A 22,893-nucleotide genomic window follows, 5' to 3' on the forward strand; every position below is an offset into this window, starting at 1 on the left:
GACATTATTGTTTCTGCTGCTGCGTTAAAATGTTTCTGTGCACTCAGGCATTTTACAGTATGTGATGGGCTGTTTTTCTGATCCTTAGCTCTTGTTGTGTTTGGTTAATTGCATATTCTGCCAGTTTTGATCTTGTAATTTTTGAGAGATGGGGTTGTTTTGAGTAAAATATGCATTCATTCATTCATTGGCTTTAAGCTTTGTATATTGTATATGTTTTGTATTTCTGTGAGTTGCCTTGGGTTGTTTTGAGAAAGGTAACCAAGAAATTTAAATGATCATGACAGTAATACATTTGTGGAATTTGTCTCACCAAAGCAGAAGATCAGATGCTTTGTATTCTGAATGTGCCATCTACTTCTGTGCTATAGAGAGGCATTCTTCATTGTGAGATGGGGATATGGAAGTTACAGATAATTCACTCCTAGCAATGCTTTGTGGTTTTGCTTCAGTTACCGTATTTTTCGTCCCATAGGACGCACCTAGTTTTTCTGGGGGGAAACCGAACCAGGTCGAGGAACAGCGGGATGACGGCGCTGCGCCTCCCTGCTGTCCCCCGAGCTTGTGGGGCTGGCCAATGTCTGCCCGGCGCGCGGGGCGCTCTGCTTCAGGGTGCTCTGTGCGCCGGGCGGCAGGCTGCTATCCGCAGCATGGGGAGCCCTGCGGATGTCTGTCCGACGCGCGGGGTGCTCTGCTTCAGGGTGCCCCTCGCGCCGGGCGGCAGGCTGCTATCCGCAGCGTGGGGAGCCCTGCGGGGAACTCCTGCAGGGCTCCCCACGCTGCAGATGTCTGCCCGGCGCGAGGGGCGCTCTGCTTCAGGGCGCTTCTCGCGCCGGGCGGCAGGCTGCTATCCACAGCCTAGACAGCCCTGCGGGAACTCCTGCAGGGCTGTCTAGGCTGCGGATGTGTTCCCGAAGCGCCGGGCGCTCTGCTTTAAGCACACCCGGCGCTCCGGGAAGCAAGCTGCTATCCGCAGCCTAGACAGCCCTGCAGGAACTCCCGCAGGGCTGCCTAAGCTGCGGATGTGTTCCTGAAGCCTGGAGAGCGAGAGGGGTCTGTGTGCACCGACCCCTCTCGCTCTCCAAGCTTCAGCGAAAGCCTGCATTCGCCCCATAGGACGCACCCAGATTTCCCCTTCATTTTTGGAGGGGAAAAAGTGCGTCCTATAGGGCGAAAAATACGGTACTTAACACCTCCAGTAGACCTACACCTTCAACAATGTCTGTAGCTAGGATGCCATTGAAATTCAGATCCACATTAGTAAATTGCTGCTTACATTCTGCAACCACCCCTTCTTTCTGGGTGCCTTGCAGTTTGTAACTCTATCAAAGCAGGTCACTTTCAACTCCCTGTAGCATCTCATCAGGCAGGGCTCCCATCTCCCATAGTCACACTCATTTCACTCACTCTGCTTGCAGCTACTTCATTTCATTAAATCAGTAGTTAGAATAATAGATTCATAGAATTGTAGAGTTGTAAGGGACACTGGGGAGCATCTAGTCCAACCCCCGGCAATGCAGGAATCTCAACTAGATCATATATGAGAGACGGCCATCCAACCTCTGCTTAGAAACCTCGAAGGATGGAGAGTTCACCACCATCTCTCCTGGGAACCAGTACCACTGTCGAACAGCTTTTACTTTCAGAAAGTTCCTCCTGGTGTTTAGTCAGAATCTCCTTTCTTGTAACTTGAAGCCATTGGTTCAGGTCCTACCCTCTGGAGCAAGAAAAAACAAGCTTGTGATAGCCCTTTATATATTTGAAGATGGCTATTCTATCTTCTTCATTCTCTTTTCCAGGCTAAACATACCCATTTCCCTCAAATATTCCTCATATGACTTCATTTCCAGACCCTTGATAATCCAGGTCACCCTGCTCTGCACACATTGCATCTTGCCAATATCCTTCTTAAATGATGATGCCCAGAACTGGACCCAGGACTCCAGGTGTGGTCTGACCAAGTCATAATAGAGTGGTACTATTACTTCCCTTGCTCTGGGAACTATACTTCTGTTGATGCAGCCTAGAATGACATTAGCTTTTTTTGCTGCTGCATCACTGTTGACTCATAGAATCATAGAATCGTAGAGTTAGAAGGGACCCAGAGGATCATCTAGTCCAACCCCCTGCATTGCAGTAATATGCAGCTGTCCCATACATTAAGCTTGTGGTCTACTAAGACCCCAAGAAGCTTTTCACATATACTACTGGCAAGCCAGGTGTCACTCATTTTATACTTGTGCAACTGTTTCTTCCTGCCTTTGTGTAGAACCTGACATAAGTTCCTATTTAAATTCATAATGTTATTTTGGACCCAGTTCTCTAATCTGTTACGGTCATTTGGAATCCTGATTCTGTGTTCTGCATCATTACCTACCCCTCCCAGTTTGGTGTCATGTGCAGATTTGATTAGCATTCTCTCAATACCTTCATCCAAGTCATTTATAAATATGTTGAACAACAATGGGCCCAGGACAGAACCCAGCAGCACCCCACTTGTCGCTTTTTTTCCAGGATGAGAAGGAACCACTAGTGAGCACTCTTTGGGTTTGGTCGTTCAGTTCACAGTTTGCCAGCTTTTATGGAAGAATATCATGGAGGGCTTTTTAAAAGCCTTACAGAAATCAGGATACACTATGTTCACAGCATTCCCCTGATCCACCAAGTTTGTAACTCTGTCAAAAGAAAAAAGAGATGAGATTGGTCTGGCATGACTTGTTTATAAGAAACCCATGCTTGAGCTTAGTAATCACAGCATCTTTTTCTAAATGCTCACAGACCAATTGTTTAATTATCTATACTAGGAGCTTTCCTGGTATCAATCTTAAGCTGATCAGTTGATAGTTTCCTGGGTCATCTTGTTTCCTTTTTTGAAGATGTAGACAATATTTGCCCACTTCCAGTCTGCAGGGACCTCACTTTTTCTCCATGAATTCTCAAAAATTATAGACAGAGGCTCTGAGATTACATCTGCAGACTCCTTTAGTACCCTGAGGTGCAGCTCATAAGGTTCTGCTGCTCCATCTGTTACTGGCATTGCTATTGGAGCATATTGTCAAACAGCTGACCTTGCTGCTCCAGTAGCTGCTGCTGGTGGTGCCGGAGCATCAACCTGAACTACTGCAAGAATGTTGCTGTTCCTCCATTTCCACTTAGACACACCTTGCTCACAGGACCTCTTCCAGGAAACATGAGCCCCACTATTGACACCAGTGTTGCATGACACCCCAATCTCTAAGTGGTGCAAGATTTCAGGGGTTCCAAGCACTTACCCAGAATTCATGTTTCCTTTTGGAAATAAGACACACTGGATTCTGGTGTCTTTATGATACGTGGTTTATTTACACATACATACAACTTGAGCCTACAATGGAAGAGTTTGCAGGATTAACACCCCAAGAAGATACTGCTTCTCCCATAGCCACAGCCTTGGGATTCCAACAGAAATCAGACTTGGCACTCTCTCTCTGCCTTTCCAGCCTGCAGCTTTTGCATCCAGCTTCTAGCTCACATCACTCAACTCTCAACTGTGGCCTTTTGTCTTTCTAACTGATAGGCAGTTGAAGGTGGGAGGCCCACCCATTTGTACTCTGGCACAGAGCCACTTCCTTTGTTCCTTTAATGACCCATGCTCAGTGGGTCTCACATGCAGCCTGCTTCCTCCCCTCCAAAAAAAATAAATGAACCTAAGTAGAAGATGAGAACGTGAAATTTCCTGTGGAGAAAAACACATGCAACTGATTAAAACAAGGATTTGGTTATTTTCTCCTTGCAGATGGGTGCAGAATACAGCTTCTTCTGTAGTACAGGGTTGATTATTCGGCCAGTGAGGTGAGGTTATTCAGAGAGTTCATTTGTACTGTAAGTAAGTAAATCCTGAGTAGCTGCACCCAATGTGAAAAGCAAACAGGCTGCATGCAGAGGCCTGCCAGGTGTTTAAAGACACATCTTAAAACATACACATCTGTACAATGTAAAGTATTTATAGCAATTGATTCCTCTGCCTCCCACATCCCCAGTTTTTGTACAATTTAGTTGGCTCTGAATGTCACACATTTCTCTGGATTAGGGTAAATTATTTTAATTAAATTGCCTGAATTGACTGAACGGACCAGGATGATCTTGGCTCTTCTCCTGCCGCAGCAGCGTGTGATCAGTTTCAGACATGTCAACAGTGTGGGATCCTCTCTGACTCATCCCCCTTTGTCTTCCGCTCCCTAGTAGACAGACAGGAGCTGGAAATCAATGTGGCATCGATGCTCTCTATTCCAGGGGGAATATAGCATCGCATTAATATTGCAACCCCTGCTGGAGAATTTGGATAAGAATCCAGGCTCCAGAGGGGCTTTGTTTGAGCGGCCAGCTTGCGGATGCTGCCACAGCATGAGAATGAGAGCGGGCGGATGTGTTGCCGGCTGGAGTATTATGCCATGTCAGGAAGGAGGGGAAAGAACAAGCGTTCTCACTCAAGCCGACTTTTGGGGTTGATGGCGCCAAGGGAGGTCCTGCTGGGAAAGTCAGCATGAGGCTCAGGAAGACTCTAATCAGCCCTCTAGTAAGGCAGGAGCTGCCTCAGCTGCCCAGATTTCTCAAAGGAAGGACAAAGCTTTCCTACAGCACACCCCGAGAGTGGCCAGAATTAAAACAGCTTGGAAACATAGTTCTGCATCTGTTCTTGTTTTTTGTTTGTTTTTTTTAAGAAAAAAGAAAAACGAGGAAACTGTGTGAACTAAAACAGGTTTTGGATCATAGGAACACAGCACTTCCTCCTCACACCCACTTTATGGCAGGGCTCAGGCTTACGCAGAAATAATTCAGGTTTGCCTAGAGACAGGAACATCCATTTAATCTAGCTGCCAGCAATGTTTATACAGAGATAATGTAAAAGAGTGATGTTTTCCATATGGAGAAAGAGACATGTGCAAGTACCTGAGCATAAGGACATCAGAAGAGCCCTCCTGGATCAGACCAAAGGCCCATCTAGTCCAGGATGCTGTTCTTGTGGTGGCCAATCAGGTTACCTGAGAATCCTGTAAGAGGGACCTTAGCACAACTCTCTCCACTTTCAGTTCCCAGGAACTGATATTCAGAGGCATATTACTTCCAATACTAAAGACATTACACGGCCCTCACAACTATCAGCCACTGATAGCCTCATTCCCCATGAACCTGTCCAACCCACTCTTAAAGTCATCTAAGTTGCTGTCCATCACTATGCCCTGTGACAGTGAGTTCCACAGTTTAAGTATACAGTATGTGAAGAAGTCCTCCTTTTAGTCTCTTTAATCTTCCCAAATTCAGCTTTGTTGAATGACCCTTTATTCTAGTGTAATGCAAGAAGGGCAAAAGCTTTTTCCTCTCTACTTTCTCCATACCATGCACCATTTTCTGTGCCCTCCCCTCTCCTCCCCACCATTAGTTGCCTTTTCTGAACTGAGCCGCCAGATCCCTCTCCTCCAGCAGCTCAACAGGGTGCAAAAAAGCCCTCTTCGCCAGGAACCCCACTTGACAACATAAGCTTGAAAAGCCATCAGGAATGGCATTTTAAAATGACATATAACCTGCTTGACTTCCTGCCTGACCCTTGCAGCATCTTTTATTGAATCCTGCCATCTTTCATTAAGAGCTTCTGAGAAGTGTAACTCTGACCAACAGGGCCTAGAATTATTTCAGGGAAAGAATGAATGTGCTTTAAAGGTAAAGTTCGTACGCAGTACTGTTTACTGTGCTTCAGTTATGAAAGCAACCCTAGGAGCAAAAGATGTGTGCAGCTATAACCTGAAAAGAAGGATGTGCACACTTCCAGTTGTGATTGCTGCTGTGTAAAGAGTGCATTGAGATCTCCTTCAGACATGTATATGCATATATTCTAACATGGCATGAGAACATCCTTAAAGCACAGTATAACATCCATGCCAGATTCCGTGGTGGTTCCAAATTCTTTTTCTGTGTGTCTATGTAATCACAGAAAAGTACCTCCCTTGCTGATAGCAAAGTCTTAAGAGTATAAGTTTAAAACTAGAAGTCGTGGACATCTAGTGAAGCTGAAGGTTTGAAGATTCAGGTACAGATAAAATGAAGAACTTATTCACACAACACATACAGTGGTACCGCGCAAGACGAATGCCTCGCAAGACGAAAAACGCGCAAGACGAAAGAGTTTTCCGTTTTTTGAGTCGATCCGCAAGACGAATTTCCCTATGGGCTTGCTTTGCAAGACGAAATGTCTTGCGAGTTCTTGCGAGTTTGTTTCCTTTTTCTTAAAGCTGCTAAGCCGCTAATAGCCGTGCTTCGCAAGACGAAAAAACCGCAAGACGAAGAGACTCGCGGAACGGATTAATTTCGTCTTGCGAGGCACCACTGTAGTTAAACTATAGAACTTGCTCCCACAAGAGGCAGTTTCCCACAGGCATTTGGGTGGTCAGTGTGAGACTAGACTGGGCTAGATGGGCTATTGGCTTGATCCTGTAGGCTTTTTTATGCTCTTAAGTTGACCTGTGGTGGATGAATATTGCCTCATTGTTCACAGTTCGGGGCAGTTGTGGAAGGAAGACAAAACCAGCAGTTGTGTGTATGGCTCTGAGGGCAGGAATACATGTCTGGGACTGTATGTGGGATCCTCATTCCCTGGTGAGTGGTTATAGTGGTAGCGGGAGTATGTGATTTGAATGGGAGAAGACACACATAAGGACAGGTGGCTCAGCAAAGAATCTCGTGACACCTAAAAGAATTATGGTAGCATAAGTGTTAGTGAGCTTTAGTCCACCTCATCATATGTATGAAGTATTATCCTGAATTGCAGTTATGTATTTTTGCATGAATCCAGATTTCCAAGTGGTGAGAGACTCATGGGATTCCAGCACTAACCCAGACACTGGTTTCCTTGGAATGAGTCAATGGAGATGGTGATGTCTTTAGAATACAGTCATACCTCGGGTTGAATGTGCTTTGGGATGAGCGCGTTCGAGTTGCACTCCGCGGCAACCCGGAAGTAACGGAGCGCGTTACTTCTGGGTTTCGCCGCTTGCGCATGCGCAGACGCTCAAAATGCGTCATGCGCAGAAGCGGTGAAAAGTGACGCGCACAGACATGCCATCGCTGGTTACATTTGCTTCTAGATGTGAACGGGGCTCCAGAATGGATCCCGTTCACATCTAGAGGTACCACTGTATATGGTTTTATTTACCCATATATGCCACCTGCACATAGGATGGAAGGGCTCACAGCATTAACAGCCCAACAGATCTTGCTTCCGCATTCTGGTCCCAGGGAGATACTCAAGCTCATAATTTGGATCCAGCACAAAGCAGATATGTCTCTCTGTGTCCAGCTTGTTAGAATCAGCCAGATCTTACCCTCAAAACCTCTTGTTCTTCCACTTTACAAAGTGATGCTGCTTCCAACTATGTATGGGGGGTTAGCCTCATTTGTCTCTGTGACAATGTGGCAGCCTCTTCCTAATGTAAATGCCAGTACAGAAGTGGCTGAAAGGTTTGGCTGGTTTCCGCTCATACAGTGGTACCTTGGTTTTTTAACATCTTGGAAGTCGAACATTTCGGTTTCCAACACCGAAAACCCGAAAGTAAACGCTTCTGTTTTCAAATGTGCCTTGGAAGTCGAACGGCTTCTGCTGAGCTTTATTTCAATTTTCTCCATTGACTTTGCAGCCAGTCCTTTGCACCTCGGTTTTCGAATGTTTCAGAAGTCGAACGGTCTTCGGAATGGATTACGTTCGAAAACTGAGGTACCACTGTAGAGTCTGCCATCACCTACACAGCATCACAGGTTTTGAAGGAACCAATGGGTATCACCCATACTGACCCCCCCCCAAACTATAACAATATATATATACATGTGGGGGTGGAATTAGAAGGAAATGAAGTCAGAAGGAAGTGAAAAGCAAAAAAGCTACATATGGTGATCACTACACAAGAAAACAATCATCAAAAGCATATATATTCTGACACATATATTCTGGCATTTGTAAGCCAATTTGAGAGCAACCATTTCATCCTCTTTCCCAATTAACATATGTAGCATGATAAAAAAAAATCAATCCACAAATGATAGGTGTGGGTAAGGGCAGTGCTTCTTTAAAAAAAGAAAGAAAAGGTGCCAGAACTCACCATGAAGTTGTTACAGTAAGTGCCACTCTTTAAACATGGGGGGGGGGGGAGATGTTGGTACTGTGTACCCTTGAGTACCCCCGGAAAAAGCACTGTAAATGGTTTAATCCACATCCTTATTTACAACCCTCCAATTCAGAAAGAAGTGAGAACCATCACTGGTAAATCCCCCCTCAGTTCAAGCATTATTTTTGTAAGAATGGGATTATAAAGGCCGGTTTTACTGGAGTGTTTTTTGTGGTGCAGCACCTGAAACTTGATAAACTGGATGGGGTGCAATTTCACCGTTCTACCTAAGCTTCCTTTCCTGACGTACTTACTTGGAAATAAGTACTCTTGAAACAAATCAAATGTGCTTGTGTTAACAGCTGCTGTTGTCTTTGCTTTCACCTCTATGTGGAACAATATCATCCAGATAAATATGAGTGTGATTTGGCTGGGTGGTGAATCTTTCCATCACCAGCAAGTTTTTGAGAGCAGTATTGGCAACCATTTGGTCATTTGGTTGGTTTTTTAATTTTGAGTTTATGTGATATTTGTATGCTGTTTTGCCAACAGCAACGTTGAGTGCAAAATAATAAAGCGTTAAAATGAGCAAATAACATTTTCATTAGTATAATCAGCAATACACAATAGCATATAAGTATAGTAAAAATAAACAATTCAGTAAGCAATTAATGGTTGTATTGATGCCAATACCAACTCACAAAATTCAAAAGAATTAATCAGAAGAGGTTGCTGAGCAGCAGCCCCCTCCCAGTTGGTTGATAGATAGATAAACTTTATTCGCATTAGCCAACGGCCATAGCAACATAAAACAAGCAATATATACAAATAAAATATATACAAATAAAAAAAGACAGCAGTGGGTAAAAAGGGCAATCAAATGACCAAGATTATCATTCAGATAGTGGCCCTTAATCTCATTGCACCCTCGCCCCTCCCAGTTGGCAGCATCCTCAAGAACATAAAAGAGCCTGCTAGATCCAGCTATTGGCCCATCTGGTCTAGCATCCTGTTCTTACAGTGGCCAACCAGATGCCTGTGGGAAACCAGCAAGCAGAACATGAGTACAAGAGAACTCTCCCCTCCTGTGGTTTCCAGCAACTGGCATTCAGAAGCATTACTGACTCCAACTGTGGAGGCAGTACATAGCCATTGTGACTGGTAGTCATTGATAGCCTTGTCCTCCATGAATTTGTCTAATCCTCTTTTAAATCCATCCAAGTTTATGACCATCACCGACTCCTGTGTGCACAAGTTCCATAGTTTAACTATGCACCAGGGAGGAACTTCTTCACTCTCAGTCCCAGGCAGAAGGCTTTTCCATAAGTCTAACCACAGGCCAGGTGGAGCCCTGGATGGAGCACGTACAATCCCTTGCAAACAGAAGCACTACATTAGGCTGTTCCATAGTTTAAGCCATAGTGGCAGCAGAGCTGCTCTCACAGCTCTGTCCGATTCATTTGAACCTTATTGATTGAAATTGGGAGCGTGGGGATCAAGGTTAAGGGCTTAGGGGTGAGATCCTTTGACCTTGGTGAATGTGGTCTGGTGTTAAAGTGGAACTGATGTTAAAAATGAATAGTAGATCATGTTCATCTACTATCACATACCCTTTCATCCTTCCGCGGATATTTATTAGCTCATCATTCACACAGTCAGGCAGGAACTGACTTATTTCAGAAGATAATTTCTATTTAGTGGTGAGAAATAAGACTGGACTGTAGTCGCTGCATTTGGAAATAGCCAAAGCTATTTAGGAATGGAAATAGCCATTCCTATTTTGTTCATTTGAGGAAACATGGCATCACGATAAGGTCAACTTTATTACCATTCAGCTAGCAAATGTCAACGCTACTTCATGTAAGTTTATCTCAGGGGGGAGGCAGTTTTTTGAGAAGTCATGGGGGCTGTAGGGATAATCATAAATGGAGGGTTCAAGCTGGGTAATCCTCAGTGAATCACAACCCTTGGATTTAACAGTATTTTAATTTCCAGAAGGGTAATAGTGTTTATCTCTTGCAGCAAAAATTAACTAGAATCTTGTGCTGTCTTATAGATTAACAAGTGCATTAGGACATAAATGCATTAGGACATCATGGGCATAAGCTTTCAGCCACATTCAGCCTGAGCCTATTATATGTATATATGTGTGTATATATTATTTATTAGCTAACCTTCACCCCAAATCCCAGGGCGGGTTACAACATAAATAAATGTTGTAAATACAAATAAAACACAATATTAAAAACAGTTTAAAACAACTTACAATCACAAAATAAGGTGGGCCCTAAAAAGATGCCTCTTGAGTGTCAAATGCCCAGAATAAAGGGTAAATATAGAAAAATATATCCAGAAGCAATTCAGCAAAGGAGATCGGTGCAAACACTGTGAGGCATGCAAAGATTTATTGATAAGATACCTACTATTTAAGAGCGGAAAGACTATATATATAAAATATAATTTAGCATCCTAAGCAGCACAGGACTTCTCATTCATGGAGAATAATTGTAATCCGCATTATGTATGGGATTTCTAAAAGGTGCATGAAATGTTAGGAACCACCTCAGAATGTTCTGCATATTGTGTAAAACATGTCTTTCTCTTCCTTTCTTTTTTTCACGTTACGTTATGTTAATGTTAATTATTGTGGTACAGGTTTGCATGCACGCCACTATGTACATTCCCTTGTTATAATTGTTCTGTCTGTTTTATATGCATTATAAAATGAAATACAGTGGTACCTCGGGTTAAGTACTTAATTCATTCTGGAGGTCCGTTCTTAACCTGAAACTGTTCTTAACCTGAAGCACCACTTTAGCTAATGGGGCCTCCAGCTACCGCCACGCCGCCGGAGCACGATTTCTGTTCTCATCCTGAAGCAAGGTTCTTAACCCAAGGTACTATTTCTGGGTTAGCGGAGTCTGTAACCTGAAGCGTATATAACCCAAGGTACCACTGTAATTAAAAGCTTTACAGAGAATAGAATAAAACTAAGTCTATTCCCTGCGCTAGAGGTGATATTTATTTATTTATAATTTCATTTATGAAAAATAAACATTTCAAACAGAATCATCTTTACATATCATATTTTGACTTCCCTCCCCCTCTTTCTGTGGTTCCTTATATTTATTTTCCTACATATCCCAATATAAATTTATCTTATATTTTATTTCCATCCATTTCATGTATGTTTTCAGTACTGCACATTTTTACATTAATCCTGCTAATGTCTTAATTTGTTTATGATGGGTTTGTAAATATTCAATAAATGATTTCCATTCCCCCTTCAAGACTTTGTTATCTTGATTTCTTATTCTTCCAGTAAGTTTCACCATTTCTGAATATTCTGTTGGTTTCTGTAGCCATTCTTCTTTTGATCTTCCTCCTTCCATCTTTGGGCAAATACCATTCTTTCAGCAGTGGCTGCATACATAAATGAATATTTATATTGTTTAGGTAACTCCAATCCTATAATTCTTAAAAGAAAAGCTTCTGTTTTTTAAAAAAACAAAAGTTACCTTAAACATCTTTTTCATTTCATTGTATATCATTTCCGTCTTCCTCTTCTCTTTCAGTGACTGTGACCAGTTCCATAGAAAAAGGTATGTGGCTGTTTACGCATTTTCAGTTGAGGGGTGAAGGAAGCTTCATGTAGTGTTAAGCCATGTTGTTTAACACCATCATGTGTACTTTGACCTTTAGCGTCCTTTGTCATTTGCACAGGCCAATATCTCCACTAGGTATATCTTGCTTTCTTGTAGAACAGATAAATATTTCCCTGTCAGTCACCTAACTTGAGGGAGAGTTCATGCTTTTTCATTTATTCATCTCCCTGAAGACTAGGCTGTCTTAGAAGCCAAGCATTAAAACAAAGAGGATGGGGGGAATCAGTGCCCCTTTATGTCTTCCTGATTGCTCTTTTTCTCCTTTAGTGGCCTACCTCACCATATTCCATGTGATCTTCCTGTTCTTCATATGGACGTATTGGAAGTCTATATTTACTCTTCCACAGCAACCGGACAAAAAGGTAAAAAAAAGCAGGGATGCTCTGGAGCAGCAAAGGAAACAGTTGAATCAAGAGTTAGTTCTGCTGCTTCACCCTCTTCAGCCTTAAGAATGACTAGCCAAACTCAGGCAACACCCCTGGCCAGAGCCACCTGCTTGCCCCCACAGTAGCCTGAGAGCAAACAGATCAACCGTGGGTGGGGGTGTGAGAGTGGGGGGAGAGAGGTGCAGCATGAGATGATTAGGTATGTTACAAGATCCTTTAAAAAAACCCATCAGAACAGGAAGAGACAAAAATCTAACAAGTGCTGGAATCACATTTATTGATACTAATTGTAATCATCCCAATGTGATTCGGTCAAATGACTCTTTGTCTGTAGTAGTTTACGTTACTATCACATAACTAACTACAGTGGTACCTCTGGATGCGAATGGGATCCGTTCCGGAGCCACATTCACATCCAGAGCAGAATGCGTCTGCGCATGTGCAAACGGCAAAACCCAGAAATAACGCGTTCCGCTACTTCCGGGTTGCCACGGAGCACAACCTGAAAATGCTCAACCTGAAGCAACTTCAACCCGAGGTATGACTGTATATTATAGTAGCATGCCTCTATAAAGTTAGTTATAGTTGTGTTATTATAACAAGTTGGTTGAAACCTGTGTGGACTCCATGGCGACCATGTAAGTGTGCTAGATACAGGGCCTACCCTTGGTTTAGTCTTTGTCCTTAGTGGAGAGAGGGGTGGCCATAACCCTGTTGTCACAGTCTGACTTTTTCCTGGCAAAGTTTAGACTTCTAACAACAGCCAAACCATTAATGGTTGGGAATGACTCTGGATTGTCTGTCTCCAAAGACTAATGGAGCCAGATAGGTTCCTGGCTGTTCTGGGGGATTTCCCTGTGGACAGAGCCAGTGACCCTGTCAAGGCCTTGGTCTGTCAATACCATCACTCCAGTGCTGCAGGGCCCGCACTGCACCATGGTTTACTGAGTTGTGGCAGATGGTGGAAAACTTGCTCCAAAGATGACCAAACGCTTACTCGTTCATACAACTCTGCCTGAGAAGTGGTGCTGAAGGCAGTGGAGAAGAACTACTTTGCTGCCGGCATCACCTTCTTGGTGAACTGTCCAGCAGTTATTTCAGGTGGCCCCAAGGCTAACTGTACCAGAATTTCTGAATGACACCCCCCCCACACACACACCACCCCTGAAGCACTTGGTGGCATGCTGTGAGTGTGTTGCACTGCATTTTGGGGATAAAGTCACTCAGCTCTGTAGCGCTTTAGATGTAGCAATTGTGCAAGCCCAGTCAAGGTGTTCAATTTAGCACCTTCCCATATTTTATGCAATCTCTTTGGGGGCTTTGTCTCTTGTTTACCACTTAGAAATGCAAATGACTAAGTGGTATATAAATGTTTTAAATAAATATAATCCTCTTCTTCTTCCAGTTCCACATGTCTTATGCTGACAAGGAGCGCTATGAGAATGAAGAGAGACCAGAGGGACAGAGGCAGATCCTTGCTGAAATGGCACGGAAATTGCCTGTGTACACGAGAGCAGGGAATGGAGGTCAGCTGCACAGACAGCCTTTGAAATGTCCACCTCATCACTCTTAAGCGGCACACACCAGCAACCCATCTCATGAAACATGTCATTGCCCTTTTGACCTTAAGAACCTTAATGCAGAGGGAATCATATTAGTTTAAAAGGATTTCCTTTTAACTTTCTCTGTCAGTCTTTGCATTAGAGAGGAAATCCCTTAAAGATGTTCTTGATTTGTAAGAAAGTGGCTCAATGCTTTGTTACCATATGCTGCTTCAGTCTCCAGCTGCTGTATACATTCAGAGATCTAACTGGATTTCAGACCTGAATTGTGCTATTAAAACATCAGAAGTCCAATGGTAGAGTATGCACTACACTCTCTTCAGGAAGGCCCCATGGTTTTGTTTCTTTATATATATATTTATATCCCAACTTTTTTCTCCGAGGAGCACAATGTGGCATACACATTTCTCCCTCTCTATTTTATTGTTACGTGTGAGGTAGGCTGAAAAGTTGTGACTGGCCTAAGGTTCACCCAGTGAGCTTCATGACCGAGTGGGGATTCGAACCACCACTGGTCACAAGTAGACAATGGATCCATATTATGATCAATTAAGAAGCAGCTTGATTCCATAGATAGTCACCCCCAGATGTTTTGGGCTACAACTCCCATCAATGCCAGCCAGTATGGCCATGCTGACTGGGGCTGATGGGAGTTGTATTCTAAAACCTCTGGAGGGCACCAGGTTGACAAGTGCTCCTGTTAAACTTGAAAAAAAATTAATTGCATCCAGCACAGTGTGGGACATCATGGCCATATACATGGCTAATTTTAGCCTACTCACATCAGAATTTTATACTTCTCTGTTCCTAGAAGCTAACAAGAACTTCCAGCTCAGAACTGGTTGCTTTTAATAGTAGGACTTTGATTTGCAGTAAGCGAAAAGAAGTCATTCATGAAGTCTAGTTCAACCAGGTGGTCTAAAGCCAAATGTGGTTTACACTTGTGAAACATGCAAAGCCCCATCGCAAACATATTTTGTATCTTTACTGAAGTGTTTAAATCTTTCAAGCTATTGTTAATGCCTTGATTGTCTTCATATTCATGCTTCCAATTTCATAGGACTGTTAATAACAAATAGCATTTATTTTATGCATTTCAAAGCAGCGATCAAGCTTGTAAAATCAGGCAGTATTATCAGAGGAAATGGTCTTGATTAAAGCTGCCTATTGAGAGTGAGATTTGCTCACTCCCATTATGGCTAATGAAAGTATTATGGGGTGTGCTTCTTTGCAGCTATTCGATTCTGTGATAGATGCCAGCTCATCAAACCTGACCGCTGCCATCACTGTTCGGTTTGTGCCATGTAAGTTTACCAGAATGATTTACATCACTATAACTCCACTTGTGAAGAAGAAAGCTAGCTCTTGATGCTTCAAGGAGAAAGATAGGGCAGTCATGGGCTTCTCTACATTTGGGCATCATTTTACTATTAATCCACTTTCCTCCCATTTGACCAGAGTAGTCCACACTCACACATATTTGAATTTGTGTATGAGGAAGAACTTCAGTCTTTTCTGTTGATACCAACAAGTGTTCCCTTTTGTGTTTGTGCCCACCTTCTATTTTGTTGAGTCTATTTTGCCAGTTAAGTACTGACAGAGCATGCATATCCCTGCACCCACACCTGTTTGTTTTTGAATGAATGAATGAATATTTGCATCAGCCATAGCAATAAAACAACAATACGATATACAAAAAATGAAAATAAAAAGTCAATAACAGTATATAAAATAAATCTTGATCTTCCAAGAGAAAGGACACTGTGGCAGTGACTGGGTGGCCCAGAATGGACGATAAAAGAGGGTTGATAACCTCATTCCTCAAGTCTTTATAAAGAGTTTGTTTTTTGTTTAAACCCTGCCCCCCAGGAAGTGCACAAAACCACACACAGTCAGGCACTTATAAATTCTCAGTATACAGTTTTTAATTTAAAAAGATAACACGAAAAAACCAAAGATAGTATTATTTCTGTTCTTTTGGTGTTTCCCTTCATGGTGTCCTGATCTTTTTTTCCTTTTTACAGGTGTGTATTAAAAATGGATCATCATTGCCCATGGTGAGTGGCACCCCTTGAATTCTATCTTTCTCGTGTCCTCCAGATGTTTTGGACTACAACTCTCTTCAGCCACAGTCAGCATGGATGCTGGGGCTAATGGTTGTTGTAGTTCTAAACATCTGTGGTGCACCAGGTTACAGGAGGCTACTGTAGAAAAGCCTTTGGCAATAGCTGGGATCCTTTGAGGACAGATGTTCTAATGACTAGCAAATACCAAGTGTTACCTGTGTGTCTTAGTGCTTCAAACTGACCAACTGTTATTATCTGAATACATAAATGCCATGGACTCCTGTACTAAGTATAGTGGGATATGACAGCCAGTGGGGAAAAGTATTTGAAAATACTATTCAGTGGAAATTCATGTCTCCTGTGCACCAGGATAAAAGGTTTCCCAGTGTTATTAACTATGGGAAATTGCTAACCCAGTTTTTTGTTTGTTTGTTTGTTTGTTTGTTTTAATAGGAAAGCAGGATCTTTTGGTCGAACACTCCCCAGTCTGGAGCACATTTTAAACCAAATTTGAATTGAGTGTCTGTGGCACCCTGGGAATGAAAAAATCAAGTTGTGTTGTTTCTTAGGTGTTTCAGCCTTAATAAATAGATGGCTTGTGTTTTCTGTGGAATATAAAAGTTGGAATATGAAAGTAAATGAGACTGAGATTATGCCCAAGTGCTGAGATGGAACTTACTTCCCCAGAAGGCAGTGATGACCACCAGCTTGGATGGCTTTAAAAGAGGATGAGACAAATTCATGGAGGAGGCTATGCTCTGGCTCCACAGTTGAAGGCAGCAATGTTTCCAAAATACCAGTTGCTGGAAACCACAGGAGGGCAGAGTGCTCTTGCGCTCTGGTCCTGCTTGTGGGTTTCCTTTGGGGCACCTGATTGTCCACTATGAGAACGGGATGCGGAACCAGAAGGGCCATCAGCCTCACCCTGCAGACTCTTCTTATGTTCCTTCTTATAGCTGGTCATGACATTGATGGCACTCTGCAGTTATGCTCCATCAAGGAAATAAGAGTGCTTTTAACTGCTTTCACTTTGCTCCCAGCCCCATTGTGCTTAACATGGCTTTTTCCCTCCTCCTTTGCTCTCTAGGGTAAACAACTGCATTGGATTTTCTAACTACAAATTCTTCCTGCTATTTTTAGCATATTCTCTTTTGTACTGCTTGTACATAGCTGCAACAGTCTTCAAGTATTTCATCAAGTATTGGACAGTAAGTTTTTGAACCTGACTGCTTTCTATTTATTGGTTGTTTTAAAACACTCTGGGTTTTAATATTAAAGCAGTGACCATAGCTCAGCTGGAAACACACGTTTGTTTCCATGTAAAAGGATCCATGTTCCATCCTTAGCATCTCCAGGTGGTAAAACCACTTTCTGAAATCCCTGGAGAGAGCCTCTTCCTTTAGAGCAAACGACCCTGTGTTCAGTGGTCTGACTCCAATATATGAAGCCCAAATCAAGTGGTCTTCTAATTAGGCACAAGTAAGATCTGCTAGCCGACAAAAGATTTACTGGTCTTTTCACATATAGGCTCCCGTTTGAGCTATATTGCGCTCCTGTTTGAGCTATATATATTGAGCTCCCATTTCTCAGTCCCTGCTCCTGCCAACCTAGCAGTTCAAAAGCACGTCAAAGTACAAGTAGATAAATAGGTACTGCTCCGGCGGGAAGGTAAACGGTGTTTCCGTGCGCTGCTCTGGTTTGCCAGAAGCAGCTTAGTCATGCTGGCCACACGACCCAGAAGCTGTACGCCGCCTCCCTCGGCCAATAAAACGAGATGAGCGCCACAACCCCAGAGTCGGCCATGACTGGACCTAATGGTCAGGGGTCCCTTTACCTTTACCTATGGATGTAAATCATATCCTGGACCTGGTAATTTTGTTTTTCTTTCTTAAATTCTTCTTTACTGGAGAATAACTGAGAATATATCTCATTGCAATAACAGGCTGTCTTCCTTATCTTGAGTCAGACCACTGGTGCATCTAGCTCAGCTCTAACTGGCAGCAGCTGATGTGCGCTGTATGTGTGTGTGGCGCTTTGTGGCCATTTTGGGGTTGATTATTTTTGTGGTGATCAGGCTGAGGTTGTTGGGACTGGTAGGGGTTCTAATTGCTTTGAATTTAGTGCCTGGTCAGTTTTAGTCTTGTTCTTTGCTGTTTGTTTCGTAAGAAGAATAAGAATAGTATTATCATCATCTCTCCATGGCTCTTCCACAGCCGGAACTGCAAGATTGGTAGGAAAGATGTGTGAATCTGCTTGCTTTCCTTTGCTTTCCTTTGCAGGAGGAGCTGACCAATGGGCGTGCCAAGTTCCATATCCTTTTCCTCCTTTTTGTGGCAATCATGTTTTTTGTTAGCCTCCTCTTCCTCTTTGGCTACCATTGCTGGCTCGTCAGCCAAAACAGGTCTACGTTGGGTAAGCTATTTATTGCACCTGCTCTGCAGAGTTCTTTGGTTAGGAGCAGAGGGTGTTGGCAGTAATGGGTTTTGAAAGGACTGTTTTTTTCCAGAAAATGTTCTGCAGCTGCTCAGGCAGATTTGAGAAATGGAGGGTGTGGAACAAAACCACACCTTTTCTCTTGACAGGTGTGCATCATTCAAATCCCTACTCTGACATCTTCTCATATGAGATCCTCAGCTGAGACTTTACATTATGTGCTACGACTGCTTGAAGTATATCAGGTGGCCATACATTAGAGCAAGGGTGTGCTGGCCTCCAGTTTGTCAGTACTGCTTCATTTTTTACTGGAACTTCAAGATTTACCAAGTGTAAAAGCATACAGTTAGAATTTAAGGAGCAGGGTGTTTCTGAACTTATTCTCAGCCCTAGAAACTGAGTTGGGCTCACAGTCCTTTCACACAAACATCTGCTCCTGGTTAACACAAGCTTTCTTCATTTCAAGTAGTTTATAATATACATATGAAAAACCTTGTTGTTGTTGCTATTTTTAAACAATTGCAAGTCAGAAACTGTTGCTGAAGTACTGCAGATCATCCAGAGATCTATCAGTAGATTCCAGTCTATCTTCCCTTCACCTCTTCATTAGTGGACCTTTGTGACAGTGAAACCCACTCTTTATTTATTTTATTTTATTTTATTTTAAAAGTGTAATCCTGCTCTTCATGATTTTTTTTAAACTCAAGGCTACTGGAGTGGCTTACAGATCATTACAGATGTGACAGAACCTGCCTCCAGGTTTTACTGTCTAAAAATGCATGGCACAAAAGGAAAATGACGTGAGGGGGAAGAGGAAATAAGAAAACTTATGTACAAGTTCTTAGGTACAAGTTATTCTGCTGAGAAACTGTGATAATCCCAAAGTTGCTCGTCTCTATAATCTGTCACTCAAGGAGACACACCTGGTGCCCTCAGGTGCAGGAAGGATGCGTCTGAGTATGCAGAAACCACTACTGTTTTTCAGTGGCCACTTTTCACTTCCAAAACGATAGGCATTCAGCTATCAAGTTCAGTTAAGGAGAGTATGGTAATAAACAAATCACTTTTTTTTTTTGTCTGCAGAGGCCTTTTCAGCTCCTGTGTTTCCTACTGGCCCTGATAAAAACGGATTTAATCTTGGCATTAAAAAAAATCTTCAACAAGTGTTTGGAGAGAAAAAAAGACTTTGGTTCCTCCCTGTGATATCCAGGTAAGCAGACAGGAAGCTGCTGTCAGCCTAAGAGTAGTAGGGCGCAAGATCTCTACAGTAAACTACAGAACAAGACAGGAGAGGCTGTCAGACTTTCCTTTGGTGCAGGGGACAGCAGCAGCCTAGATCTAGTCTGTGTTTTGTGAATAGTTTTGTAGTTAAAAGTAGAAACAGAATCTGCTTTCTCCTTCTCCTCCTCCCCTCTCTCCCTTCCTCCTTCTTCTGGATGGAGCCCGGGTGCCTTTACCAATTTGTTGCCTTTGTCTCCACAGTCAAGGCGATGGACATTTTTTTCCAACAAGAACTCTGAGTGAAGCAAGGAATCCACTGCTAGCAAGTGAAGAGCAATGGGAGGAAGATGGGTTGGACGATGATAACCTCGGTAAGGATGGGAAATGCATCTGGAACTTACTGTTTGGGGGAGAGTCACTGTGTTGCAACAGTAAGGTCTTGTGGCACGTTAAAGACTGACATAAATATTGCAGCAGGAGTCTCTATTTCATAAGGTGCAAAAACTGGACCGTGAAAAGGATGGATGTAGATATCCATGGATAAAGTAGGGTAGGGTGGTATGGTGGCCTCTGATGCAAAGTGGGATTTTGAAAATGAGTAAGATTTGCTTCAAACAGAAACCACTCATCATCATTGTTATTTATCACTATTGCTTTTTCAACATCACTGAGCCCAAAGTGACTCACAGCACAATAGCAGAAGTACATAGTAAAAGTGCATTCATACAGTACAAAAATCAATACCATTTCATTTCAAAACATAATATGGCAATACAAATAATTCATTTCAATTTCAGATTGAAAATTTGAACATTATACCATTTTTAATTAATTATAAAATGGGCAATACAGTTCATTAAAGCATGTATCAATTGATTAGATATAATAACTTTCCAATGCAGTCAGGTATCAACAAATAATATAACTAGTAGCTGGTTCCTCAGACCTGCCAAGTGCAGGAAATAGCAATCAGACATTCTAGAGTCTGCAACAGCAGCAGGTGACCACTCATAATACTCTGATGCAGTTCTTAAAAGCTCCATCAGTAACAGAGACATGGGGTTGGAGGGTTGATGTTCAGTCTCTATTCCTGCACTCTAGATGTTCCTGCTGCTTCTGAATGAGGTTTGGTTACTATGGCTAACCATCCCATTTATTGCTCCTGGAATCAAGAGCAACTATGAGTCACACCCTCTGACTTCATTGGCTGCAACAGCAGCTGAGAGGAACTAGCCAGGCATATGAATTTAGAGCAGCCAAACAACAGGAGCCACTTCCATGAGCTGCAGAGAATCCCAGCTGACAAAGTGTCAGGGAGAGCTAAGCAGCTGAGCAAATCTAACAGCAGGGCAACGAGGCCAGAGCACACTCCTTTGCCCCTCCTTTCTATGACCTAAACAAACCCTGCGCTTCCAATAAACAACTTGATAAACTACAAAATTTATGCAGTGCGTAGTTAAACTATGGCACCCACTATGGGCACCAACTTGGAGGGCTTAAAAAAAGATTTGACAAATTTATGGAGATAAAGGCTGTAAGTGGCCACAAGCCATGGTGGCAATGCTCTGCCTCTGTAGTCAGAGGCTGTGTGCTTCTGAGTACCAGTTGCTGGAAACCGCAGGAGTGGACAGAGTGCTTTTGCTCTCCAGTCCTGTGTGAGTGCTTTCCACAGGCTACTGGACTAGATGGGCCATTGGCCTGATCCAGCAGGCTCTTCTTACTTTATGTTCTCCCCACATCCTTAAAAGCAGCTGTCTGGGAAGATTTGGGCAATCTAATTCTCACCACTGAGGGCCCAGATTTCCTGTTTCTCCATTTAAGCAGAAGAAGCAGTTGGAGAGAGCCAGGTGGTTTCTCTCTGTTTCCTGGTAATCCTCCTTGCCCACTGTCAGACTTGCATAGAGAACAGCATTGTATTGGTCTTGTGGGGAGGAGCCATGCCTGGCCCTATTTGACCCTGATCCCTTTCTGTCCACATGCCACCCTCTTAGGAAGCTTCCCCACTTAGAGCTGCTGCAGCTACGCTGGGACTTGCATTGCTTTCAGACAGGCAAGCTAAGGAACAACTCAAAGACAAACTCACAAGCTGAGGCTCTTGCCCTGTTTGCAGTATCACTAGCCTTCTGCGCAAACTGAGAGGTTGCCCCAGAATCCTTCATCATTTTGCAGAATGTCTTGGAGTTCCCTTTGAATTCAGACAGGATGTTCCCATTCAAGGCAGCAAAGGCCTGCAGCAGACCTTGAGTGTCAAACCTTCAAAACTTTGCCAAATATTTTGCATGTGCCTAACACAGTAAGTAATAAGCTGCCGTCAATTCTTCTGGTACCAGATTAATTTGTTACTACTGACTTTGTACAAATCTGGTCACATAGCTAGGGAAGGCCTGTGACTTTCTCCTTTGCTGCAGATTGAACCAACGGACTCTCAGAAGAAGTGCACACAAGAATAGATAAATAGGCTCACCCCAGCAAGGCTTCTCCTTTAGGCAAAAACAGTTAATCTAAAGAGTATCTGAATGCTCCCACCCTTGTTCCTCTACTAGCATATCCAGCAAAGCCAATCAGTGGAGCTGCAGAACTGGTCAAGTTGTCTTCCCAAGTCTCAGTGTCCTGGAAGCACTTGAAAGGGATTGTGGTAAAACTCCCCCCTCCCTTTCTGGCAAGGCACTCCTTCAACTCCATGTTTGTCGGCTTTCACATTGACATTATTCTGTGCTAGAAAATGCTCTGAAGGATGCTTCATTGCAAAATTTAATAATTTCATCTTCTCTGAGACTCGCACTTCGAACTCCAGTGCTGCTGGAGAAATGTACTCTCCTAGGATCTTGGAAGAATTGTTGAAGTGGCTGCGTTCAGCATTGTCTCTGATGAGTGACTAAGATTGTCATTAGTGCCACCTGGATTGGGGCAACATCTTCTCCTGACGCTACACCACTTAGATTGCAGGAAAGGGAACTCACTACATGCTGTGCATGTGTGTAAGAGAGAGCGGGGGATGGGGAGAGGATGTTGCTAGATTGTGGTGCAGTGCACACACGCCTATTCAGTAGAAAGTCTCACTCAGTTCCATGGGGCTTAGTCTCATGGTGAGAGGATGTGAAATTACAGCTTTAGTAACTTTATTATTATTTCTTTAAAAGTGTTCTAGTCCACATTTATGAGTAAAGCTCACTCAAAGCATATTACACAGTGACAGTAACGGGGGGGGGGGAGAATCTGACAATAATGAAGTAGAATAGAATGCAAAACCTCCTATAAAGCTCACATCTTTAATAAAACCAGCAATTATAAATACACACCCAGTCCAAATATAAAATTATGCCCAAAGATAAAAGTTGCTGTCATGCTGCTGATAAACAATCCATGATTTGGCTTAACATAATGTCTTAACCTGGATTTGTGGCTTGTTTTCCCCAAACTAACCATGT

General features: G+C 43.0%; 1 protein-coding gene across 1 annotated transcript in view; it reads left to right on the forward strand.

The window, feature by feature from the left end:
* The window catches only part of ZDHHC15 (zDHHC palmitoyltransferase 15), a 34,414-nt gene that overhangs the window by 6,000 nt on the left and 5,521 nt on the right, over positions 1–22,893 (forward strand). The window contains exons 2-10 of the mRNA XM_081179107.1: positions 11,708–11,734; positions 12,065–12,159; positions 13,589–13,709; positions 14,980–15,049; positions 15,770–15,802; positions 16,899–17,019; positions 18,091–18,223; positions 19,328–19,454; positions 19,727–19,836. Coding sequence (XP_081035233.1) covers positions 11,708–11,734; positions 12,065–12,159; positions 13,589–13,709; positions 14,980–15,049; positions 15,770–15,802; positions 16,899–17,019; positions 18,091–18,223; positions 19,328–19,454; positions 19,727–19,836 — 837 coding nt within the window. The remainder of the gene's footprint in view (positions 1–11,707; positions 11,735–12,064; positions 12,160–13,588; positions 13,710–14,979; positions 15,050–15,769; positions 15,803–16,898; positions 17,020–18,090; positions 18,224–19,327; positions 19,455–19,726; positions 19,837–22,893) is intronic.

This window comes from Podarcis bocagei (genome assembly GCF_964188305.1).
Source record: "Podarcis bocagei genome assembly, chromosome: Z".
Lineage (NCBI taxonomy): Eukaryota > Metazoa > Chordata > Lepidosauria > Squamata > Lacertidae > Podarcis > Podarcis bocagei.